The sequence below is a fragment of the Convolutriloba macropyga genome, chromosome 13 (assembly GCF_964194025.1).
Source record: "Convolutriloba macropyga chromosome 13, txConMacr16.3, whole genome shotgun sequence".
NCBI lineage: Eukaryota > Metazoa > Xenacoelomorpha > Acoela > Convolutidae > Convolutriloba > Convolutriloba macropyga.
The window spans coordinates 31,752,500-31,777,345 of record NC_134480.1 but is presented as its reverse complement, the minus strand read 5'-3'; the positions used below and the strand labels follow the sequence as shown (position 1 = coordinate 31,777,345).

At 34.5% G+C, this 24,846-nt stretch overlaps 2 protein-coding genes across 2 annotated transcripts in view; both read right to left on the bottom strand.

The window, feature by feature from the left end:
- Positions 1–24,846, bottom strand: part of LOC142351907 (coronin-6-like) — a 560,192-nt gene that overhangs the window by 119,639 nt on the left and 415,707 nt on the right. The window lies entirely within an intron of this gene.
- Positions 798–24,214, bottom strand: LOC142352189 (acetylcholine receptor subunit alpha-1-A-like). The gene is made up of 4 exons (XM_075404602.1): positions 23,598–24,214; positions 9,469–9,669; positions 4,280–4,702; positions 798–1,648 (listed from the first exon to the last, which is right to left on the bottom strand). The coding sequence occupies exons 1-4, from the start codon at positions 23,938–23,940 to the stop codon at positions 1,179–1,181; spliced, it is 1,437 nt and encodes a 478-aa protein (XP_075260717.1). The 5' UTR covers positions 23,941–24,214; the 3' UTR covers positions 798–1,178.

Genomic DNA, 24,846 nt, shown 5'->3' with positions numbered 1-24,846 from the left:
AAACTGATGTCTTCCTATTCCCCTGAAATAAAAAGTCAATTTTGCTTGATATCAACGAAGCGATATCATATTGTCTTATTGACCTTATCCTAGTCTTTTAACTTAATTTTTTTTCAATCAGACCTTGAATTAACTTTTTGCTTAGACTCGAGAATCTGAATCCCATACCCAATACATTAAGAGTCGGTTGGTTCAAGCAGTCTCAGAGATCCTCGTGTATCTGGAACGGCCACATCACCTTTGTTGAGAAAACCCACTATTATGACATTCAGCAAGGAATATAATTGTAAAATGAAGACCCGATTGTGACGGTTGTTGAGAATCAGTGATATCATATTACAAACTTGCTCAATGAAAGGGGAGTGTTATTCATTAGGAAGGTAACCCAATGAGAGGGGACAAGTTTTGTGAGTTTGATAAATGTTTGTCTCGCCCAAAAAGAGGGGAGAGCAACCAATCACAGCTCAAGCCACCAAGAATTTAAAAAGAAACTTTGCAATATGAAGAAGAAAGAGGGGATCGGACAGATTGAAAACAAATGAAAAACGTTTTATTTTTGAGATTTTTTCACAGATAAGAAGAGTATCATAAATGTTTGTATCGCTCAATAAAAGAAGAGTACAAACCATTGCAACTCAAGCCATCAGGTCGTGAATTCTGAGACAGATTGAAAACGAACGAAAAGTGTTCATTAATTAATTTTCGTGACCGCATGTCGTTGTTCTGGCGGTATAATTGAATAGTAATCATAATCAGATGCCTCTTAAAAGAAGATCTTTCACAGACGTAAAAAATAGTTTAACTTTTTAACAAATATTTTTGTATAGGCAATTTCACTGCAAAATTCTAAGAGTTTTTTATACCCATAACCACTTTTTTCACAACGAAAACCATAACTCAAAACTGATTTGAAAGGGGACATCAATTTTTTTTTCAATTAGTTAGTCACCGGTAGTTACGCCCAGTAGCACGATAATGCATTTACTCAAATCATAGAAATGCAAGAACGGTAAACATTTAACATTACGTTAGATTTTTGAAATTTGGAAAAAAATTTCATGTTAAAACCATGATAAAACCATTGATTACACTTTATGCTTCAACGATCTTTATAACTCATCGGGTATATCTGATTATTTCGGAGAGAAATTGTTTAAGTAATCAAAAACAATTTTACGTTATGGACTTCGTACTAATACAACTGATATGAAATAAGACAGAGTTACCACAATCGCGATCACCAAATAGAACACAAAACAGGTTCTATCCACCATAACCGAACATCGCGCCCACAGCGGGGCTAATTTTTCCTTCTTCTGATCCGAACCCTGACTTGATGACATCATGCCTAAATCACGAAGACGCGTTTGTTGCAGAGTCTCGCACGGGTTGCCTTCCGTTTCCGAATCCCCACCCAGAGAAACATTTGTGGGCGATTGCTGTCGGGCAGTAATGGGTTCGGCCTGGGAGCTCTGTTCGGGTTCGTTTTCCATTCGGGAATACTCGTTTAGTCGTGACGCACTTTGGTTATGGTGTTTTGTTTTGATAGGGGGTATGAGCAAATATTTGAGCCTTTCATCTCGCAAGATTCTGTCCAGCCAAGGGGGAATTTCTCGACCGTTGTTGCCGACGAAATAAATATTGTAAACTGAAAAGAAAACATTATGGACCCGTGCAATTCTCTGCTTTGCACAGAAATTTTTAACATCTCTCCTTTTTAAAAGGTAAGTGTAATTTACAAACCTCGAGTTAAATTTTACCATTCAAACTGGATATAATTTACAAAAGCTATTTAAAATCGAAACCTAAAGATTCTGTGAACTCTCAAATGTAAAAAAAAATTAAACCCCAGCAAAATTCCAGGAATGAATTAACTTGTTGTAATAGATGCTTATTCAACATTTGTTTGAAGTTTGTCAAAGCTTTTATTGATCTTATTTCAATTGGAAGTTTACTGAATGCTTTTTGTTCCGTACCGAGTTTTGCCTGCTTCCGTTAATATTAGTTGTTCAGTTTGACAGTTTTTTCTAGATAAAATGTTTCAGTTCAGATCAATTTACTCATTACATGGTGTTGCCTGAAAGATATCGTTTCTGAGCTTTTGAATTTCAAGTTCGAGCAATTAGGAGTTACAAAGGTAGTATATCTGTTTTCATACGAAGATCTAGTTAGCATCAATTGTTTGTAATGAAACAAACTTTCATTTGTCCGTTCAACCATTAAGTTGCACTGCAAATGAAATTTTGAAAAAACCTGCCTGCACCGAAAGATAGACGACTCTCCAGCTTATCAAAAAAGATTTTTCTGTTTGAAGAGGAGATTGATTTTTAAGTAAGCATTTTTTATCCTTATACATCTAGACGCAGCATCTAGAGCACGTTGCAGTACGTTTGTTTATGTGGAGAATATTAGAGCAACTCCTTGCTCGCTCTGTTGATTCTATGACAAAACCATTACAGTCAGAATAAAGTTTGGGACCTTTGCGGGTTGCGACCCCAAAATCTCTTAATTGATTGCAATCCTGTGCTCGCCACTGAGACAACTGGTCCACAATACGAGAGTATTACTATGCTCTTTTATGTTGAGCTATCATTTCAAGCTCCATCTTTATGATCACAACTTACTTACTAGAGTGTCTACTCTAACAGAGAACCCAGTCAAAAATATTGGAGTCATTAACATCATCCAATTTTTAATATGTACAAATCACATTTTACAGGTAATTCTATGATGTAACTACTTACATTGTTAATTTCTGACAACTGAAGATGGTTTCTGAATAAAACCCTGGATGTCAGCAGGAGTATTAGCTAAAAAATACCTTAGATTCTAAAGGTGACTTCTTGCAGTTTCAAAAAGCCCCCTCCATCAAAATAGACAGTTAAATATCTGCGGACTTGGCCAAGCCTTACCTGTCCGTGGAATTTGATGTGAAACAACCAAAACAGAAAAAAGAATTTCACAACCCAGTTCATTTTTAACGGAGGCATATTTTCATATTAGAAACAGTTTGGGAATTTTTTTCTGTGCCCGTCAAACTTCTAGACCCGAGTACTTCAGTTAGATACCTCCATAAATTTGAGCATGCCAAAATTTTGCAAGCAGTTTTGGAGCTTAAGCAGTTAACGTGCAAAGCTGTCCTTGTTTGATTTAAAAGTGTCTGGAATAGTGTTGCAAATATCTTGATTATAACAAACTGATTGATTCTGGGGAACTTACCATCATCATACGAAAAGACAACAGCGACTACGAGTTTCAACTGCAAAACAATATCGAAATTTCCCAAATCAATACAGAACTTTGAAGTCAATACAAATCTAACTCAACCATATTTAGGCTTCTATTTGGACGCTGTAGTTTAGTTGCGCCTCAAGCAAAACTGTTGGTAAAAACGTTTAAAACGTTTTTTTAAAAGGGACATTAATCTTTTATCAGTCTGTTAATTGTATTTTTTATATTTTTAGTGTTATATTTTTAACACTAGCAGAAAACATTTCCTGTAAACAATTTTTGAAGGAGGCGAAGTGGTGAAGGTAAAAAAATCCACTGATGTCATCAACATTGATGCCCAGTGGATTATTTGCCATATGTGCATTATTTACCATCTGTGCCCGATACTGATTCAACATGGTTAAGAAAAGTCATGCAAGTATTCAGCCAACAACATCAGAAATCATGAAGAACAGTCCCGATTTAAAGAAAACTGAAAACTAAAAACTGATTAATGTATACTGAACCATTGTACTCCTTTATTAATTCAATTATCAAATCTATCTCCCAAAGTTCCTAAGGCGGCCAAAGTAACAACTGATTTTTCTACTGTTTTTAGCCAATAGAAAACTTATAATCAGCCAGACATCGTGTACACTTTTAGAACAACTGTTTCATTTGTGTGAGCCATATTTTTGTTCTCATATTCATGCTTGAACAAATTAATGCTTTCTTAGCAGTATTAGTTGTTTGTATAGGTTAAAAAGAGGTAGGACTGGATTATCCATTGAAATTCACACACACCATTATAAAGGTAAGTGACGAATTATGGAAGGTCAAATTCTAACCAAGGGCTGAAAAGTGTTTAGAAGAGTTATGTGGATTAATTAAATCAGAGTTGAAGTGAGAACCAAACAATCAGCATGCCAAGACACTCAAAATATGGCCCATGTTCTCTACCCTATAGTGAAAATTATCAAAAAAAATTGTTAAATGTTACGTAACCTTAGAATCTTATCAACATTCACGTAAGCTCTTTCTCGTTTTCATTTAAGAGAAACCTACTTACTCAGAATTGTGAGAACAAGTGAAGATGCCATGTGAATGATCATGAAAGCCATGTAGTTGCCAAACACTGGAAAATGCTGAGAACTTCTGGGCAAATTCGTGGCAACCTCCCCTCCCAAAGTCAACACCTGGGCTAGCAAATTAGCCGATGCGAATGTAATCTTTTCACCCGATTGGACTGGTAGTATGAACACAAACGATGACAAAATATACACTCCAAAACTTGGGAAAATCAGGACCGAAAGGAAAAATAGAGGGTCTCGTTTGAGTTTCAGATCCACAACCAGAACATCGTAGAACTCCTGGTCGCCATCCGGATATTGTTGGATGCTGTATTGCACAGGGCTTCTCACTTTCCACTGAGGGTTTTGGGTCAAATGAGCCAGAGATAATTGTCCATAAACAAGTTCTCGCAGACTCAAAGCTAAAATTAAATCAGAATCCAGGTTGATGTTTTCTATTAAAACGATGAGATGCTGAGATTCTTGTCCAAAATTAGTGTTTTATGCCTTTGGTCTTTCTATGCTAAATATTTTCGTAAAATGTGGTAAATTCTGGACTTTTGATGTTCATAATGCATCTTTTAAAAAATAGTTTCAAGTTACCAATTATATATTGGTAATTTTTGTTTTCTGAAATTTTGCTCAATTTTGCGAAAAGTATGACAAAATTGTTTACGGTAGCGTTATTGGTTTTCGTCTAAATGTGAATTAGAGTTGCTGAATTATTTGAATCAACTTTTTGGCTAAAAGTTTGATAACAATTTTGAAAATTCAGATTTTTTTGTCCTTCTCTTGGAAAATGGCTCCAAATATGACAAGCTTCTTTAACGCACTTCGTCCTAATTGACCGGTACTTCGGACACGAAAACTGCTGGAAAACACTTAAATTACAGGGATGAGGGCTACTTCAACCTCCATCACTTGAGAAAACCTTCTGGAACCAACAATTTGGTGGTGTTTCACTAGTTTTAATCGATATTTATCAAAAATGAACAATTTTTGAAATATAAGGGTTTTCTTAGTCAATATATCTACTATGTATTTATTTGGAGAAATAACATTTTTTCAATACATCTGCAGCAATAGCAAGGCCAGTTTTAGTCTCATTGTTGGTCATTGCAATCAAGATGCAGATTGTATTTCGGTTGTGTCCTTTTTAAAGTCTCGCTGCATTTTTTCAACACAAATATAGACATGAATAGTTTCATTTGACAAATGAACTAAGCGTAGATTACATTTATGTTCTATGAGGCCCAGAGAATGAGTTTTACGTTTTTTGAGTAAAACCCACGGTTTTATTACTCACAAGGTGTTTTCGAAAACTTTCATTTCACTCTTCAGTTTTGACAGTGGTCGTTATTCTCTTTGTTCTATTAAGTATGATTCCAATTAAACATTTCGAAATAGAAAGAGCTATTATAAAAACTATCTTATGAAATGAGTTCATACCTAACGGTTTTTCGCAAAAATAACTGGATAATTATGAAGAATTCATTATTTATTTTTGATATGTTGCCAAATATTGTCAAATTAGCTCTGTCCCTAAGATTTTGAGCAATTATGCTTTAAAATGTTTTTAATGGACAACCAGCAAAAAAAGCAAAAAAAAGTTTTGTACGGCTGAGTTCTGTATTTTTGCGATATAAAAATTATTCGGATTATAAGGCAGCGCTGTCCTTCTTTTAAAAAGTTTTTGTTTTAAAGTTTTTTATGTTATTAAAATACCAGTATCTTTCAAAAGTAAGCCTTACTAAAAACAGAAATTAAAATCGCTCAAATAGGAGCTATTGAAGATACGTAATCTCATTGAAAAACTTACGCATGATTTTTTGGCTCGTGCACTGTTTGCAAAAATCGTTCGAAATGTTTAGTTCTGCTTTTATTTCTTCTTTATTTTAGTCCCTTGGTGTAGCTTCACTATTGATACGTAGAATTGGTTTCCTAACCAGCTAAAACTTAATTCTCTTGGTATTTGTTTTCAAAATTTAAAGCTTGTCGTTGTTTTGACGCTTTATAAAAACTGTTGAAAAAAACATTGGTGATTTTCTAACTTTGGTACTCGTCATATTTTTGTCACCTTGCAGCGTAGTCTCAGCAATAAGAGATATCGCACCCTTTACAAATACATTATAAAGCAGTGTTCAACGCGGTTTTATCTTTTAAATAGTGGTTTTCTGACCTTGATACTACGCGTTTTCAAGCCTTTTTCTAATTTTTGATCTTTTATAGATTTGAAGGTCCTTTTTAATCATCTTGTCTTAATTTCCCATTAATGAAGCCTAAATAAGAGATCATATATATATATATATATATATATATATATATATATATATAAGAATAGGGGCGCTAAATGAAGGAGGTAGCACAACTGACAAAATTTTAATTTTCTAATTGTATAGATTACGATCTGAACGGCTTCGACATCTTTTTCTCACAAAATTTAATTAAACAACTTACTGAATTTTGTTTGTGTTTTTTTCCTTTTATAGTCGCATCACATTCTGGATAATAACAATTCTCAAAGTCTTCCAATAACAGTAAAAATTAAGCAAGCTTGTAAATGTTTTCAGTTGATAGCTAATTGTTTTCATTACTGTGAAACTACAAATGTCGAAAATTTATAATAGTATTTTTTAACTTCACCCTTTTTATTTTTTGTCTACTAGTGAAAATACTTTCGAACAAGACGGATTCCATATCTTTTTTAATGAATTACAAGTGAATTTGATTAGTGTCCGTTTTTGATAGTATTTTGATTTTTCTGTGATTTTTAAATAGAGACATTGAGTTTTGGTCGTAAATTAAAGCCTTTTGGTTTTCTTTGTTTAAGATTTTTGTTTTCTTTTCTCTTAGTGTCGTTAATGGCGAGCATTACTTATACTGTAAGGAAGCTTTTTTAAATTGTTTAGTGATTTTATCTTAAAGCCGTCTATAAATGGATACACTTTTTTTTTGCAAATAATATTTTCTGTCGCTTCATTATGTGTTAGGCGATGTTAGGCAGAAAATGGATTATCTATGTGGGAACATTATGCGCATACGCATATTATCAATCCCCTTTGTCCAATTCCAAAAAAAACATTCTCCATTTTTCTCAATGAATTTGTCGACTTCTTCCCAGGTTATGGGCAACCCTTTTCATATGGTTATTTTGGACCCTCTAATAGAGTTTTTAAAAAAGCATAACGTGATTGGATTTAAACGGACCCTCTAATAATCAGAAGTGATGAACTTTTTTAAAAGACATGCTGTCAAATGATACCAGTTGGTTTTTCGCTAGTATAGTTTTTGATACTTGATGTTTTTCGCTAATTATGCAAAATTCATCATTAGTTTTTGATATGTTGCCAAATATTCTTGTCAAATTGGCTTTTTCTCTCAGTTTGGAGCAATTATATTTGTTAATTGCCAAGCAGCATTAACAAGATTCATTTGTCATTTTCTGGGGTTTGAGATAAACATTTTTTGGAATATTATTTGGGGCTCTCCTTTTTTACATTTTTTCTTGTTTTAAAATTTTTGCTTTTAGATATCATTAATTAAAGATCAGAATGATTTCAAGCCAAAGCGCAAACACAGAGAAAAAATATTCGGGCACATTGGGGTCACTGAACATACAGCATAATCTCAGTCAGAAACTTTTTCGGCTACAACACAGTGCTTGCGATAAATTGTTTGTGAAATTTTTAGTTCCGCCTGTATTCGTTCTTTATCGTAATCCCCTGACAACCCCGCTAGTGTGATGTCCAATTGGCTTCCTAACCAGATACAAGGAAACCTGTTTGCTTTTTTAAAATTGAGAGCTAATGGTTGTTATACTCTTTGAAAAATTAGTGATTTCTTCAGCTTTACCACTTGTTATCATTTTTTGTCACCTTGCAGCGTAGCATCAGCAATAAAATATGTTGCACTTTCCCTCCAACAGTTTAGAAACCAAAAGATTAAACCGCAACGGCGATAGTTGATAAACCGCAACTTATTGTTGATAGTACATTGCAAGGGTACAAAAATATGATAACAAATGGCAAAGCTCAAAAAATCACCTTTTTCAAAAAAAATCACTAATTTTTTCTCGCTTTGATACTGCGCGTTTTTATTTTTTTTTTGAAATTTTGGAAACAATTTCTTGTTTGGTCCCTTTCTTCTGTCTTACCACATGATATTGGTAATGTCACTTTAACGAGAAGTCACATATAACAAGAAGGGCGCTAAATGAAAGCGGAGGCGCAGTCGACTTTCTAATGGTTTATTTGAGTAGATTACTCGCAACGGTTTTCTCACAAAAATTTTTTCTATAGTCGTATCACATTCTGGATACTGACAACTCAAGGCTTCCTATGGAGGTATAAATGAAGCAAGCTAGTTTATGTCTTCAGTTAATAGCTATTGGTTTTCATTACTGTGAAATTAATGGTTTTCAAAAAAGTATAACGGCAGTTTTTAGCTTTACCCGTTTATTATTTTGTCTACTAGTTTAATGATTCTCAAAGAAGGCGGATCCCATGTCTTTTCTCATTAGGTACAAGTGAATTTGTTTAGTGTGCGTTTTTGATAGCATTTCGACTCGTGATTTGAAATATATAGATATTGAGTTTTTGGTTTCCTTTGTTTTTGATGTTTGTCTTTACTTTTTTGCTAATGGCAAGCATAATTAATACTGCAATGAGGGCCCTGCTTAAGTTCTTTAGGGATTTGAGTTTAAAGTGGTCTATAAATGGACACACCAATTATTTGCCAAAAAAGATGATTTTTTCAAAATTTTCTGTCTCTTCCTCATTTGGTACACAATTAGGTCAAACACTTGGACAGTAGGTCAAATCAAAGATCTGATACAAATTAGATCAAAAATTTGATCGGGGTGGGAACAATATGCGCGAACGTACATTACCGAGCCTCCTTGTTTAATTTCATAACGAATTTATTTTACTTTCTCTGTGTTCGAATTTTTTTTCCTGGAAAATTTTGGAACTCAGTCCTAGTTGAGAGGTCGATTTATGAAAAAGGCCGTGGTCAACCGACATTGGCTCTGAAGATACTTTGGATTGATTTTACTTGTGGTGTCGATCATAAAATTAAGGTATAGGGAAATCCCTCCCCCCCCCCCCCCCCCCACTCGATTTTATAAATCTTTTAGTCTACCTCTTATAAATCATATGATGCGCATTCAAATCTCAACCTGGGAACTCACCCAATGTGTACTCCCCGTCCCTACTCCCCCACGCAGACAGGTACATTGGGCACTTCTGTTCATCGAATGGGAACAGAGCATACTCCATAGCACAGTGGTAGGTGAAGATGCTCAAATGGTGTGACGTCACCACTCTCCCGTCTGAGAACACAATCTGGTAACTGCTAGTAGTGTAGATGTCATCAATTATACCCTCGTTCACTAAAAACAGAAACAGATACCTTTGCGAAAAAATCTGAAATTCGAATTTTGAAGTGAATTTTGCTAAATAGATCAAAGCAGGTAGAAGAATACTGAACAGAGATGTTTTATACAGATAAAAATTTTTTGGACAAGCTGAATCTTCTCGTTTACGAGTAAACTCGGTGTGTTCAAAAAGTTTTCTATGCTCAAAAGAGAGAACAATGCGCAAGAAGCAAAGCTAGGAGCAGAGGCAACGTTTTTTTGGAACACAGTACAGACCTCTTGTCAAAACAAAGGGCAAAACTGATGGTGGAGGTGGAGGTGGTGCTGGTAGTGGTGAGGGGGGAGGGGTGAAAGGGCTTGCACCTGCATTTTCTATATGCAGATCCCTATGTCCTCACGACCTGGTTACGCAGGTTGCAATCCCGTCTTTTTACGAGAAAAATTTTTTCAACCAGTTATTTGAGCAACCAGCTATTTAAGTTGGCAACATGCACTGGCGCACACTTCCACCATCAATTCTGATATTCCCAAGACTTAAACATAGCTTGCAGATTGCCAGAAAATAGCCGCAATAGCTTCGTAGATCTGCATCAACGAAGTTTTGAAGTGGTTGTGACGTCATATGTTCGTAAAAAAAATCGCGAACGAAATAAAAAACATAGCAGGACAAGTCCTGACGTACAATTCAAAGAATTTTCATTGTCTAAACAAAACACTAGACATGGAACAAACTATGAATGGATTAGGAAAACCATTTAAAAAAATTCGATCCAAAAAATCGAAAAAACAGTAAAAATCGAACACCGTTTTCTCACTCTGCTAAAAATTAGAGCGAAAAAATTTCATGCCGCAGAACCACTCGCTTTTTCGCTCCATTTCCTGTTTCGACGTGATCAAAATCACTACTCCAATTTGACTTCAAAAATCATGAAAATGTGTGAACAGAAAAGACAGCGCCCAAATACAAATTAAACTCTTTGAATTGTAAAAAAAACATAGCCGGAGAATTCCGGAAGCGACTCGAAGCGTAAAAATTTTACAAAAAACCGAAATTACAGCTGAAGTCATTACCTTTTGTATCAAACCATAAACTCATTCCCCCGGTCTGATCCAAAAATTGGAGAAATTTAAACCACTGTCACCAAAAGAAACAAAAAGCAGAAAAAATATATACTATTGAAAACGTTTGGTAACGTTCGAAAAAGTGCAACATAATTACGATCGTCAAAACACTGATGGGCTGAAAAAGCTGACAGGGCTATCAATTGCCCCCAAATAATTCATCATTCTAATCTCAAAAAGATCGCGAAAGCAAACGCTAGCTAATAATAATAACTTAAGTAAAGAAACTAAGTTAAATTTTTCAAAAAATAAACTACTACAGTAAGATTTCTAATCCTTGCAATTAACACAAAAACTACACAAAAACTTTTTCCTTATCGTATACATGCTAGACAACATGATTTCAAACTAATTCAAGAATTAAAATAATCCAAGAAAAGCGACAAAATAACATTCGAAGGCAAGAAATTGTTTAAGAACAATACCAAGGCGAGAACAAAAAATACCACAAAATAGAAGTGATTTGAGAATTTTGTAAAATGCTTGCTAGCAAATTCTCAGCACTGCCTTATTTTCAATGAAATAATTGCAAACCAATGAAATTAAGAAAATCTAAGAAAAAGCTGATATCACTCAATTCTTTAATAACTGAAAAAAACAATGAAATCAATACAAATGTAGGTGCCAAGACAGAGCTAGAATGAAAGAAACTAGAATGTGAAGAATATGAACACAACGCAAGGAACACCGTAATAAAAACTAATTCTTGATTTTTGAAAGTAAAAAAAATCGAAGTAAAAAAACAAGAAAAACGAAACATTTCATTTTTCAGCATTCGAGACATAGAAGACAATGAGCCATCCGAGACAAAGATCCATCCCCCTGAACGGAACAAAAAAGAAAAAATAGAAAGCAAGCACACGAAACATTGAAACATATTGCAAAAAATTATTGTCAAAAAATATTTAAGACTTCATTTATAAAAAACTTTAACTGTTTTTGAAAAATTTAACGCTTAAAATTGATTGAAGTTTTTATTGAAACGAAATTAAATCCTCTCATCTTGCAGAAAAAGACTAATGCTTGTAATTAAAACAAAAATACAGACAAAAAACCGAAGAAAAATTGAAAAAATTGCAAAAATCTGATTAGCATACGTACAGTTTTATAAAAACAAAAATACATCGAGGTAGAAAGAGGCTTGGAGCATATGAATTATCAACAGGAAGTTGCCATTTTAACCGATTGTTGGCAAAAAGACGGCTAAGGCTAAAATATCCAAAAATTCAGAAATTAATAGAAAAAAATGCCAAAAATAAATTAAAAATAAAGAAATAGGTGCCTATTTAGATCTTGAAACGCGTTTTCAGGCTCTGCAAAACACAGTGATATTAAATGCCAAGGTTTACATTTCCAAAAGAGCATCTAATAAAAATCATTTCTACAAAAAACCAAATTACAAGCAAAAAATTGGGCCACTTCGACAAAAAAAAACGGCGAAAAACGGTTATCTATATGTGCCATTCCGTCAAAAACTACTTTTCAAAGTCAAAAAGTCATTCACTAAACGCAGCTCTTGATCAAAAAACTTTTCTCGCTCAGAAAAAAATAGTTCACACAGCAATTTTTCTCACTTTCGCTTTCAGGTGAAAACAGCGTCTGAACGAATAGTACTTCCGGTAAAAAAAACATAGCCGGAAGAATTCCGGAAGCGACTCGAAGCGTAAAAATTTGAAAAACCCTAATTGCAGCTGAAACCATTACCTTTTTTAATAAACCAAAAACTCATTACTCCCCTCCCCCCGGGTCTGATCTAAAAATTGGTGAAATTTAAACCACTGTCACCAAGAGAAACAAAATGCCGCAAAAATATTTATTATTGAAAACGTTTGGTAAGGATAAGTGCAAAATAATTAGGACAGTCAAAACACTGATAGTCTCAAAAAACTGACAGGGCTATCAACTGCCCTCAAATAATTCATGATTCTAATCTCAAAAAGATCGCTAAAGCAAACGGCAGATAATAATAACTTGAACTAAATTAAATTTTCCAAATAATAATGCTCAAAGTTAAGAATCAGAAAACTACTACAGTTAGATTTCTCATCACTGCAATTAAGACAAAAACAACATATACTTTTTTCTTCCTGTATATATGCTAGACAACATGATTTCAAACTAATTCAAAAATTAAAATAATCATAGAAAAGCAACCGAGTAATATTTAAAGGCAAAAAAATGTTTAAGAACAATACCAAGGTCGGAAAAAAATACAATAAAAAATAATAAGTAGCAATTTTGGAAAAAGATTTCTAGTAAACTCTTAGTACAGCCTTATGTTGAATGAAATCAATTGCAACACAAAGAAATGACGAAAATCTAAGAAAAAGCCGAAATAATAAATTTGTTAACTGAAAAAATCAATAAAACCAGTATAAATGTAGGTGCCAGGACAGAGCTAGAATTATACAAGCTAGAATGTGAACAATATGGACACAATGTAAGGAACACCGTAACAAAGACTAATTCTTGATTTTTGAAAGTTCAAATCAAAGTTTAAAAGTTTTGAAAGTTTAAAAATCAAATTAAAAAAACAAGAAAAACTAACAACATTTCATTTTTCAGGATTCGAGACATAGAAAATACAACGATACATCCGAGACAAAAAATCTATCCTCCTGAACAGATAAAAAAAAGAAAAAGCATAAATCAAACATACGAAACATTGAAACATTTTGCAAAAAAAGATCAAAAAATTTTTAGGACTGCATTTATAAAAAAAATTTAACTGTTTTTCAAAAATTTAACGCTAAAAAATTATAGACGCTTTTATGAAACAAAATTAAAGCCCCTCATGTTGCACAAAAAGCATATTTCTAGTAATTAAAACCAAAATACAGACAAAAAACTGAGAAAAATAGGAAAAAAACTACCAAAATCGGATTAGCATATGTACAATTTTATAAAACAAAAATTACATCGAGGTAAAAAGAGGCATCGAGTATATGAATTGTCAACGGGAAGTTGTCATATTGACTGATTTTTGACAAAAAGACGGCTAAAAGATCCAAAAATTAAGAAATTAATAGGAAAAATGCCAAAAATTAATTAAAAAATCAAAAAATTTATTGCCAATTTTGAACTTGAAACGCGTTTTCAGGCTCTGCAAAACACTGTGCTATTAATTTCCAAGGTTTACATTTCAATATAGCATCGAATAAAAATCATTTGTACAAAAAACCAAATTACAAGCAAAAAAATGGGCCACTTGGACGAAAAAACGGCTAAAAACGGTTATCTATATGTGCCATTCAGTCAAAAACTACTTTTCGAAGTCAAAAAGTCATTCACTAAACGCAGCGCATGATCAAAAAACTTCTCTCGCTCAGAAAAAATTAGTTCACATGGCAATTTTTCTCACTTTCGCTTTTAGGTCAAAACAGCGTCTGAACGAATAGTACTTCCGGTAAAAAAAAAAAACCTTAAGAAAACCAATACTCCTCTTCGAGTCGTAAAAACCTTAAGAAAATCAATACTCTTCGAGTCGTAAAAACCAAGAGAAGGCCAATAATAGCCCCAGCTATCGCTGTGCGGCCATTAAAAAGGATTGTTATTGCTGTGGTGTAGAGCGCCACAAAAGGAACGCGCGAAGTTTCGACCTAATATATAATGCCGTCGTTGGGGTAAGAAACCCGAGAGAGATATTGGTCCTCTTAGTTGTAATTATTTTCTTCAATGTCTTGCGAAAATGTCTTCCTTCACCCAAATGGTTCATTCCTTCGCCCAAGTGACCCAATGGTTCATAACTGAATCATTGGGTCACTTGTCCTCCAACTTTTGCACGCGATGGTTGAAGTCTTGTCATTAAAAACTTACACATCAAAAGAAATTAATTGTTAATTATTGCTCATTTCTTAAAAAAAATCATAAACTTTTGTTTATCTAAGGGCCGTCAATAGCTGGTTCTTGTCAACTCTTCAACTATAAGTTATCTTTTTTTGAACACTCGGTAAGAACAGATTTTTTTGTAGATGCCAAATTGTGGATGGCAAATCTATAGAAACGCTTTCTATTATACAGAGTCCAATTGGTCCCTTACTCCATTTTTTTTCGAATCTGCTGAGATTCGGGCGCAAATATGGGTTTAACGTTCCGCTTGAGTCTACGAGCTAGCGCTAAAGCAGCAGCAGCTAGCTAAATGAGTTGTGTGATTCCGACTATCAATTCTTGTCCTGAACAAATCAAACAAAACCAACAAAGAGTCATCCCGAGCAACAAAGAGCACCTCAATATCCAAGGGAGATCAAATCGTTGTCACTGAGTGAACAATAACAAAGTCCGATATTGCTATGTACATCCCCAGATCAATCGGAGTCGGCACTAAAAGCAATAAAATTTGTTAATGCAGCCTCTCACAGAGACTCCCAATTTCGTGTCTCAGGCACTATGCAATGCTTCACTTCCCGCGCTCCAGAAGAAAAAAGGTGCAGTACGACCCAATGCAATGAACGAAGTACTAAAGTATCTCATAGCAAAGTGTATGGTGAAGGACGCCAAATATGAAGCAACTGAACTTTTGGAAAGGTTCCAATTGGGAGTTGGGGCATGCCGAGGACTCGAAGCAATAATTCATACTGCTAAAACTACCTAGGAAAAAATCTTTTGATCTGAATGAATCCCCTCTTGAAATTCTTCAGACTGACTTTCAGAGTGCACTCAATTCGGCCAATTGTTAACATCTTTTGTCAGCTGTTAACAAAAATATTTCAAGGACAGCAGCTTCCACCACTTTGTTACCGCCAACATATACCCCTTTTCTGAAACAACACAACGGTGCAGATTGAATTTGTTGTCCAACAGCTCGATCCATTGGGTCAAGTGTTTGTGTCACTGACTTTGTGGCCATTCATTTGAAAAGTTAGGGAGCTAGTTTCAAATCTTTCACATCACAACCGATACTTAGGTGGCGGTATTGTTGTCTGGACAGAACAATTGCTTAAACAGACTCTACAAATCCTTCTCAATGATGGGCCTGAAACAGATTCTTTCTAAGGAAAGACAAAAGCGAAACATGGCCGAATACAGATATGCCATTGCGATTCGGGCAAGGTTTTCGAGGAGCTAGGAGCTGCAATAAGAGCCGGCAAACACGTTGACTCATGTAACAGAAAAATGATTCAAAAACACAAGGAATGCCATTGGGTCAAGTGTTTGTGTCATTGACTTTGTGGCCATTCATTTGAAAAGTTAGGGAGCTAGTTTCAAATCTTTCACATCACAACCGATACTTAGGTGGCGGTATTGTTGTCTGGACAGAACAATTGCTTAAACAGACTCTACAAATCCTTCTCAATGATGGGCCTGAAACAGATTCTTTCTAAGGAAAGACAAAAGCGAAACATGGCCGAATACAGATATGCCATTGCGATTCGGGCAAGGTTTTCGAGGAGCTAGGAGCTGCAATAAGAGCCGGCAAACACGTTGACTCATGTAACAGAAAAATGATTCAAAAACACAAGGAATGCTTGAAAGTAATTAGCTGCATAGACGGTCCACAATGCGCATTGGGTATTCCTCGACATTGTTTGGGGGCACCTGAATTTGTTCATTCTCTTTGCACTAATACGCCAACAATTGAATTATTTGAGGTCATGAATTTTTTTGACAACCACCAAAAAGAGACTTCGGATCAAGGTCCTGGAGCTGTTATTTCCAACAACGCTTGAAAGAAGGCGTGCCTCACAATTAGTCTATCAGTTTTAGGTTTCCGAAAATCTCAAGATCAACATACAGCTGCTTACGTCGGATCTCTCCGACTGTCAAATGATTTGGTTATAAAAATCACAGGTCTGGAAAGAGGAACCTACACTTGCACTTTTACACGAGACCCTTGTTTCTTCTGGGTTGTCATTATTGACACATTAGAGAATCCAAGAGACCTTAGATCTCCTAAACCATCGGGACCTAAAGGAAGATCATACTACATCCCAGGGAAAATGAGACATGTGTCTCTGTCTCTTCCACTATGAGCGGGGCTAGCTGCTGCACCCATACCCACTCTAGGTCTGCATTTGCACCCTCCTGATTTTCGAGTAAGTGTAAAGTACAGATTTGCTATTATGTTTTACGACTTTGAGAGAAAACTCTTTTATTGCGCTGCGGAAACTTTGGATGTATTTGGTGATTATGCAATTAAATGGCAGGGAAGGGGAGACGCCATTGCAAGACGGCAGTATTCGAGATCGGGTCCCAACAACTAGCTCAACTGATAACTTATTTCCACTGATACAAAAACGAAAACTCATCACTGATAGCTTCAACAGACAGACACACTTTTCTGCCATCCTCGACGACAGGCCGTTCTGCTCCTGACCTTACAGTGACATCTTCTCTGCAACAAAACATTATCCAAAACGCGGCAAAGCAGTAAGTTTAGGCAACTGACGCAGCTAAGGGTCAAACGTTTGGGTTGTATGAAGAAAAATATTCTATGCAGGGTATTAAGTTCGAGTCATTGGCAGTAGAAATATTAGGTGGTATGTGTTCAAATTTCCGGAGGACATAAAACAAATAACGTCACTTTCAGATAGCAGGATCTATCAGTCGGAAGCATTTTCCATAGAATTTGACAGAATTGGTCAGTCACTCTCAGTAGTTTCAATTCGTGGGTCTGCTGTAATGTTGCTTGCCCGCGCACCATGAGTGGGTCGGATGTCTACAGAGAACAATAGTTCTCTGTAGACATGTTTGACGTCTTTTCTGTAGGCGTAAAACATATTGTGGATAATTCAAGTTTCAGGAAGTTCAAAATCAACCGTTTAATCCTAAGTGCAATGGCTAGTGGTTTTCATGACCTTGAATTTATTTGTTTTAGAAAATATCGTAGTCTTTTGAACTCCGGCTTTATTGATCTTCTTAAATTGTAACTTATGTTCACTAAAAGCAAGTGTGTTCTTTATTGATGCGCTTAAAGATAATTTATTTACAACTATAGCTTTCATTTTTAGAATTGTTTTAGCGGTTTCGATTCTACGAGGTTTTTTAGAATTTTTTTTTATTCGAGAAATGTTTCTAACGTTTTAGTTTATTTTTTTTTCAACTTTTTGATTTTGTTAATTTATCAATCTGAAAACAAGTTCCATTCCACTTGAAGAAAGACCCATTTGTTTATAGTTATCTTTATTTTAACTAAAATTTTACGGTTTTATTGGCTTAAACTTATCTTCAGAAATTTTCATTGAATTTTTTATTGTTCTCAGTATTCGTTTTTTTATTGGTCGTGAGACAAATTCTAGATAATGAGGTCTCTCAATGCCTTTTCATGAAGTTATAAGTGAAACTGTCTAATGATTATATTTGATAGCCAATGGATTTCATTACTTTAAAATTTTCTCTTTTTTCAAAAAAAGAACTGAAATTGTGATTTTCAAACTTTTCCGTTTGTCTCCTAATCTCATTAAGGGCAGGTCCCATGAGTGAATTACAAGTTGATTTGTTCAATTTAACTATTTTGTGTTGCTAATTTGACATACTCAAGTGTTTTTGAAAATGTACATTTAGTTTTGGTCGTAGTTATTGCTTGGTTTTTTGATTTTTTGTTCATCTTTTAACGTAGTCTTGTTAATTTGACTGCTCATTTGACTGACTGCTCATTTGTTAACAGACGCTCGTTTGACTGCTTATAGAACAGTCGCTCTTTCTTTCTCTCTTACTTTCGAACATTATCCTCACTGACCTTAAAGAGTCTGACCTTCTCCTCTTTGACCTTAAAGAATTTTTTTAAAAACACTCGATTCTGAGCATTATTCATGCATTTCTAAACACATAACAGCTCTCAAATCACGCAGTAAAGCAATATTATTGTTTAATAAACAAAAATGATCGATGATAAACAGTATTCTTCACTGAACAAACAAGACATTTACCAGCTCTATGTTAAAACTTACAAAAAATTGGAAGAAAAAGAGAAATTTATAGAGGATACAAGTACAAAATTTACCAAGATGATGGAGTCTGGTTTGTATATGGCTAATCCCCAACTGGTAGGGGTGAGACGATTCAGGGTGGGGTTCCAATTGCAAAAGAATATAAAACAGTCGGCACCATGACGGAGGCGAACGAATTGGTTCGCGATTTCCCAAAAAAGAACTGTCACCGGAATGCGAAAACCTTGTTAATGGCAGTAGTATAATAGGCAAGCTTGAGATCGACAAGTCTATGCCAATCGACTGCGCAATTCATGCTTACCGTGGGTCCACTACCAACGAAAAAATTAAAGTTTTGAACAAATACGACCCAAAAAAAAATCCGAACATTCCGAACATTCCGAACAAATCCGACCCAAAAAACAACGTGCTGAAAGATAATAGTAAATCTGCTGACGAAAATTTCCTTGAACACAAAAAACTAATTGACTTATGCATTGAAAAATTGAATCTAGATGTTTGCGTTGTTTGCGAAATACCACCAATGAAAAACGTTGAACAGTATCGGGATAAAAATGAAAAAATTGATGAAATCAATAATCTTATTACATCTTACTATTCCTATAAACGATCTTTCAAGATATCTTATCTTAATGCTAATATTAAAAGTGTGAATAGTGCAGTAAACAAGGATAATAATAACGGTATTGATTCCATTGGATATAATTTCTTATATTTTGATAATGTGCATTTAAACTACCAGCATGGTGTGCCTCTTCTCAAAAACTGGCTGCTTTCTCTCTAATGGTAGCATCTGTCCCAAAGGACTCTATCAAAACAAAAGCCTAATTAATAAGAGTCCTCAAAACGCCTACAGTTCTAATTATCGAAATAAACCATACAACTACCCCCAAACAAACAGAAATAATTTGTCGACTTATAACAATAGTTATCAGCCTGTGAATCAAAGATACTCCGCACTAAACTATAAAGGTGCTTCTAATTATTATGCCCAATCCTATCAAAAAGCCCCATTCCAATAAAATGATAATTTGTAATACTGATGATTTAAGAGAACTGTTGTTGCAATTGTTTAAAATAAATGACATTGAACATCTTCTTTTCGTCAACACAGCAATCAAAAAGTTTTTATTTAGTTTTGCTACTGTTGGCCTCAAGAATTCCTGCGTCAACAGTGGCAATTACATTACATAGCAAAACAAAAATTTTCGACGAAGGCTCTGGAAAAGCTTTTAAGTACCTTCCAAAAACAGGGTTTTTATTTGTAGGATGTAAAGTTATTACTATATTTCTTTTTCTGATTAACTTAACGCTACTCCTAAGGGCTGGTGATATAGAAACAAACGCAGGACCTGTTTTAACATACAATGAGTCTATCAAAATGACTCTAAGAAGAGAGTCGGAAATAAAAATTCATCATCTAAATGTACAAAGCATTCTTAGCTAGAAATAACAACTACGCACGCTAGTGCACGATCTTGGTCCTAACTGCATTTTCTGTTCCAAAGAAACACGGCTTTGTAAGTTTGATGATATAAACGTTTTCAATCCTGAAAACGAAAGATACTGTTGTTTCAGATCTGACCGTATTTCGCCTGCCGGAACGAAAACGAAAAAGGTGGTGGAGTTATGATGCTTGTTCCAAGTTTTTTTCTCCAAAAATTCATAATGATTTGAATCTTTTTACGGGGAATTTTGAGAGTGTATGGGTCTCATTGAAAATACCAACTTGTCCATCCTTACTAGTGAATGTTACTTATAACTCCAAAAAACAAAACAGCACTGATTTTTTGGACCAACTTGCAATTAACATTGATAATGCAATTACGAAAAACGAAAAGATAATACTTCTGGGCGACTATACCATTAACTACATAGATGCCTTGGAAAAATCTAGGCTTGAAACAGTAATACTTTCTTATGATTTACATATAAAGAACCAAACCATTCCTACTCGTTTAAACTGGGGCAACAATACCAAAAGCCTTATTGATTACATTATTACTGACTGTTCAACTATAAACGACACTATAATTTGTGATAGCATAGTAAAAAGTGACCACTTTGCTACTCTAAGTCTATTAGGGATTCATGCTGAAATTAAAAAGATACCAATCCAGAAAAAAAATTTCGATAAAAAGAACTATAAAGCACTTGATTTTAAACACTGCCTAGAACAACAAAACTGGCAAAAAATGTTATTCAGAACAACTTGGATTCAATGCTACAAGTTTTCACTGAAAATTTTACGACAGCACTTTCAAAAAGCGCTCCACATAAAAAATGTTTTATCCGCGAAATGACAAAAGTTTTTTTACATTAATAGACAAATGGTTAACTAGAAAATCAAGACAACTGATGGTCGATCGAGATAGGTTTTTGAATGATAAAGACTATGAAAATTTCTTTGATCTAAAAAACCAGTTTAGTATTCCTAATGACAACGATTTCAACAGACTTCATTGAAATCTTATTGAAGCAGCAAAAAGTGACAGAAAAAAGGGGATGCTGATAAATGAAGTAAGAAACTCTGAAAAAACAAAACCCAGAATCTACAGTTTGAGAAATGTATTTGGTGATTATGTAACCCAAACAAAAAAAATTGCTAACCTGTTGAACTATCGTTTCTCTACACTTGGGAAATTCCAAGAGGCCCTCAGCATCCACAACAGACTTCTGGGAAAGGCAATCCTAAACAAAAAACTTTTAGCTTTCACTATGTAACGGAAAAAGACTGTCATGACGCAATTAGGTCACTGGGGAGAAATAAACCGATTGGACAATCAAACATTCCTGCATGGGCTATTAAAGACTCAAGCTCTGTCATTGTTCCTCATTTATATTTCCTTGTGAACTACTGCATCAAATTATCTTGCTTCCTCAATGAGCTTAAACGAGCACATGTTGTGCCACTATACAAGAAAGATGACCCTGAGGAACATAATAACTATCGCCCAATTTCCATTACCACATGCCTTTCTAAGATCACTGAAACAATCTTGAGGGATCAAATTTGTCAGTACCTTCACGACAACAAATTACTAAGTAAAAATCAGTATGGTTTTAGGAAATTTTTCTACCATCGATTCCCTATTATTTTGCACAAAATTCATCAGAAACAAAACTGTAATTAACAATTTAGTCACAGCAGCATTTCTTGACCTATCAAAAGCTTTTGATTCTATCAATTATGACATTTTGGATATCAAGTTAGGCAACTTAGGTTTTGATGAGAGCTCAAAAAATCTCTTAAGAAGTTTCGTTACAAACCGCCGCCAATCCGTTGTACTGCAAGATTGCATATCAGATGAACTAATGTTTCATAGAGGTGTACCACAAGGAACAGTACTTGGTCCGGTCCTATTTAATCTGTACATTAATGACATGGCAACAAGAGTTGACAATGAATCTGAACTCATACAATATGGTGACGATACCGTTATTTTAACTTTTGATACCTCCATTGACAAAAGCAAAATCAAGTTAGAGCAAATTGCAAACAAACTTATTCGATTTTGTCATGAACATCACCTCACAGTTAATACCTCTAAAACTGAATTCATGATATTTGGTAAGAGCAAAAGAAAAGATTTCAGTGAACAGATAATTTTAGATTCAATTCCAATAGACGAGAAACCTGAAGTAAAATAATTAGGGGTTCATATAGACAGCAATTTAACGTTTCAAGAGGAAGTGAAACATATCTTACGAAAAATCGCCCGAGGAATAAAAACAATTTATGCTATTAGAAAATCAATTCCACAAAAACTATTGATACTTGTCCTAAATGCCCTAGTATTAAGTCACTTGCACTACTCAGCGGTTATCATTCACGCAATTGAGCAAAATTTAATAATGTCTCTTGAGAAGCAGCTTAACTGGTCATTACGAGCAACCTTTTTTAGAAAGAAATTTGAATCTGTTCAAGATATTAAATGCAGTCGGAATATACTACCCGTAAAACTCTTTTTAAAAACAAAAAGATTACAATACTGTTGGAAAATAAAAAAACAGTTACGACCTGCTTTTTCACCAACATCGGGACGTCCTTTAATCACCTGGAATCTTCATGAGTCTATAAGGACAAAAAATTGTTCTGGGACCAAAATTTTTTCTCTATCAAAAGGCAACAAAACTCGTTTGTTAGATTAGCGATACTAGATTGGAATGAACTACCCAGCGAAATTAAAATCAAACAAGACAAAAAAAGTTTCCCCAAGGAACTTAGAACTTTCTTCTCAGCTTACAAAAGGAACCCTTTTTTGTGGAAGTTTACCTGTTCAACATGGCGTGACTTTAAATTTGGAAAATGAATTAGAACTACTGTTTACTGGTTGGGTTGACTTTATAAACTTAATTATTTTTTTTTTTGAGATATGCGACATAATTTGAATTTAACTCAAGTTTTCTGTTATAATATGTAATTAATAAATCCATTTAAATAATTACACTGCCGGACTAATATCAATTGTAATCATTGATGTGGATCGGAATTCAGTGTTTTTTTTATGGCATATATCATTAGTCCTCTGCAACAGCTTTGTTTATTTCGTTTAATGGCTTGAGTTTAAAGCAATTTCTGTATTCATACAGCAATTATTTTCGAGATAAAGGTATTTTTTAAAATCTTTGAATCGTTCCTCTTTTGGAAGACTATTAAATCAAAAATGTGGATAAGCGGGCTCGGAACATTATGTGCACATTATCGAGCCTCCTTGTCCACGAATATCTTGAGAAGCCAATTTTGATCACACGTTCCCCCCGACCATTACCGTTGTCAAGGCCTATCCGGAGAAATACATTTCTCCGGACTATCATAAACCAAAATTAACTCTTTTCCTCACCCCGAGAACTAAAATAATCCAATCCAGATTGCTCTGGTGTCTAAGCTTTCCCAGGGCGTAGAAAAAAACTTAAAAAAGGAAAACAACCTACCTATTTCTGGAGTCCAAAAAGAACCAGCATTGAAAGCCATCTTAGAAACTCCGTTGTATTCATCCGGATCCCACGAGACGTCCTGGACGTAATAGTAAAACGACAGCACATATTTCACAGTTAACTCCTCCTGATTCTCATTAACATTCACAACTTGATAAAGATCTAACACCGGAAACACAGAACTGTTCATCATGTTTTCATGCGGCGAATGAACGGTAAGCTTTGATTGGATAAACGTCACCAATTTTGCTTCCTGATTGGCTGTCGAGAATTTTGAGTTACATAACTTGAAAAGTAATATGAACAAACAGTAAATAGTTAATGATTTCGATACACCCATAATTTTATTTCAATTCATTCATCTATTTCAAAAGGAAAGATAGATAAATTAACTATTGCCCGATAACAAATATTCACATTTTTTGTATATAAAATTAGTGAACTATTAAATAAAAACTCAAAGTTTAGCAAGTTTGTATAGTAGTGAATTTAAACTATAAGCAACAAAAACTTAGTTTTCAGTTTTGTATTTTTTTCTGCTTGATTGGTCAAGCGCAATTTAAATATGTTGCGAGGTTCACTCGTTTCGGTCAATTGCATAAAATGCATGAACACATGTGATTAAAAAACTGGCTTTAATCTATTGCTAAACAGTTTTCTGACGTTTCATACGTTGAGTTGTTCAACAATTCGAACCAAAAAGGCATCCGAAATTTGCGTTTTCATATTTGAAAGCAAATCTGACGCCTTTAATTGGAAATTGAAAGCTCTTTTTCACAGGCTATTAAAATTTCTAAATTCCTCTAAATTAGCAATTTTTTAATCAGAAGGAACTGTTACTAATGCTAAGAGATAAATTTTAACGATTGGCATGAGAAATTGTTACCTTGCTAAGTTTAAAAATAAAAAAAAACTTTTTCATACTTTTAGAACTCAAGAAAACTACAACCCCACCCCTAATGCTTCTTTTAGCAAGATTAGGGGTCCACGTATATGACAACTAATCTGGGGGGATATAATGGGAAAACCCCAATACCCAATTCGCTACTAGCGGGCATTTTGTTGGACTGTTTTATCCAGCTTAGCAAAACTTCATGTTTAAGAGATCCAGTCTGTCGCTCAAGATTGCAAACTACTATACAATAAAGAAATAAGTTTCTGTGACACAGATTCCATTCTTTTCACAAAAGTTAAACAAGTAAAATAAATTTTATACTAATTCAAGTTACTCGACGTGCATCAAATA

Coding starts and splice junctions, on each gene's coding strand:
- LOC142352189 (XM_075404602.1), bottom strand. CDS start 23,940: ATGGGTGTATCGAAATCATTAACTATTTACTGTTTGTTCATATTACTT. Junction 4,703..9,468: donor GGACGGGGAGTACACATTGG/GTGAGTTCCCAG, acceptor ATTTAATTTTAG/CTTTGAGTCTGCGAGAACTT. Junction 1,649..4,279: donor ACTTGTTCTCACAATTCTGA/GTAAGTAGGTTT, acceptor TTTTCTTTTCAG/TTTACAATATTTATTTCGTC.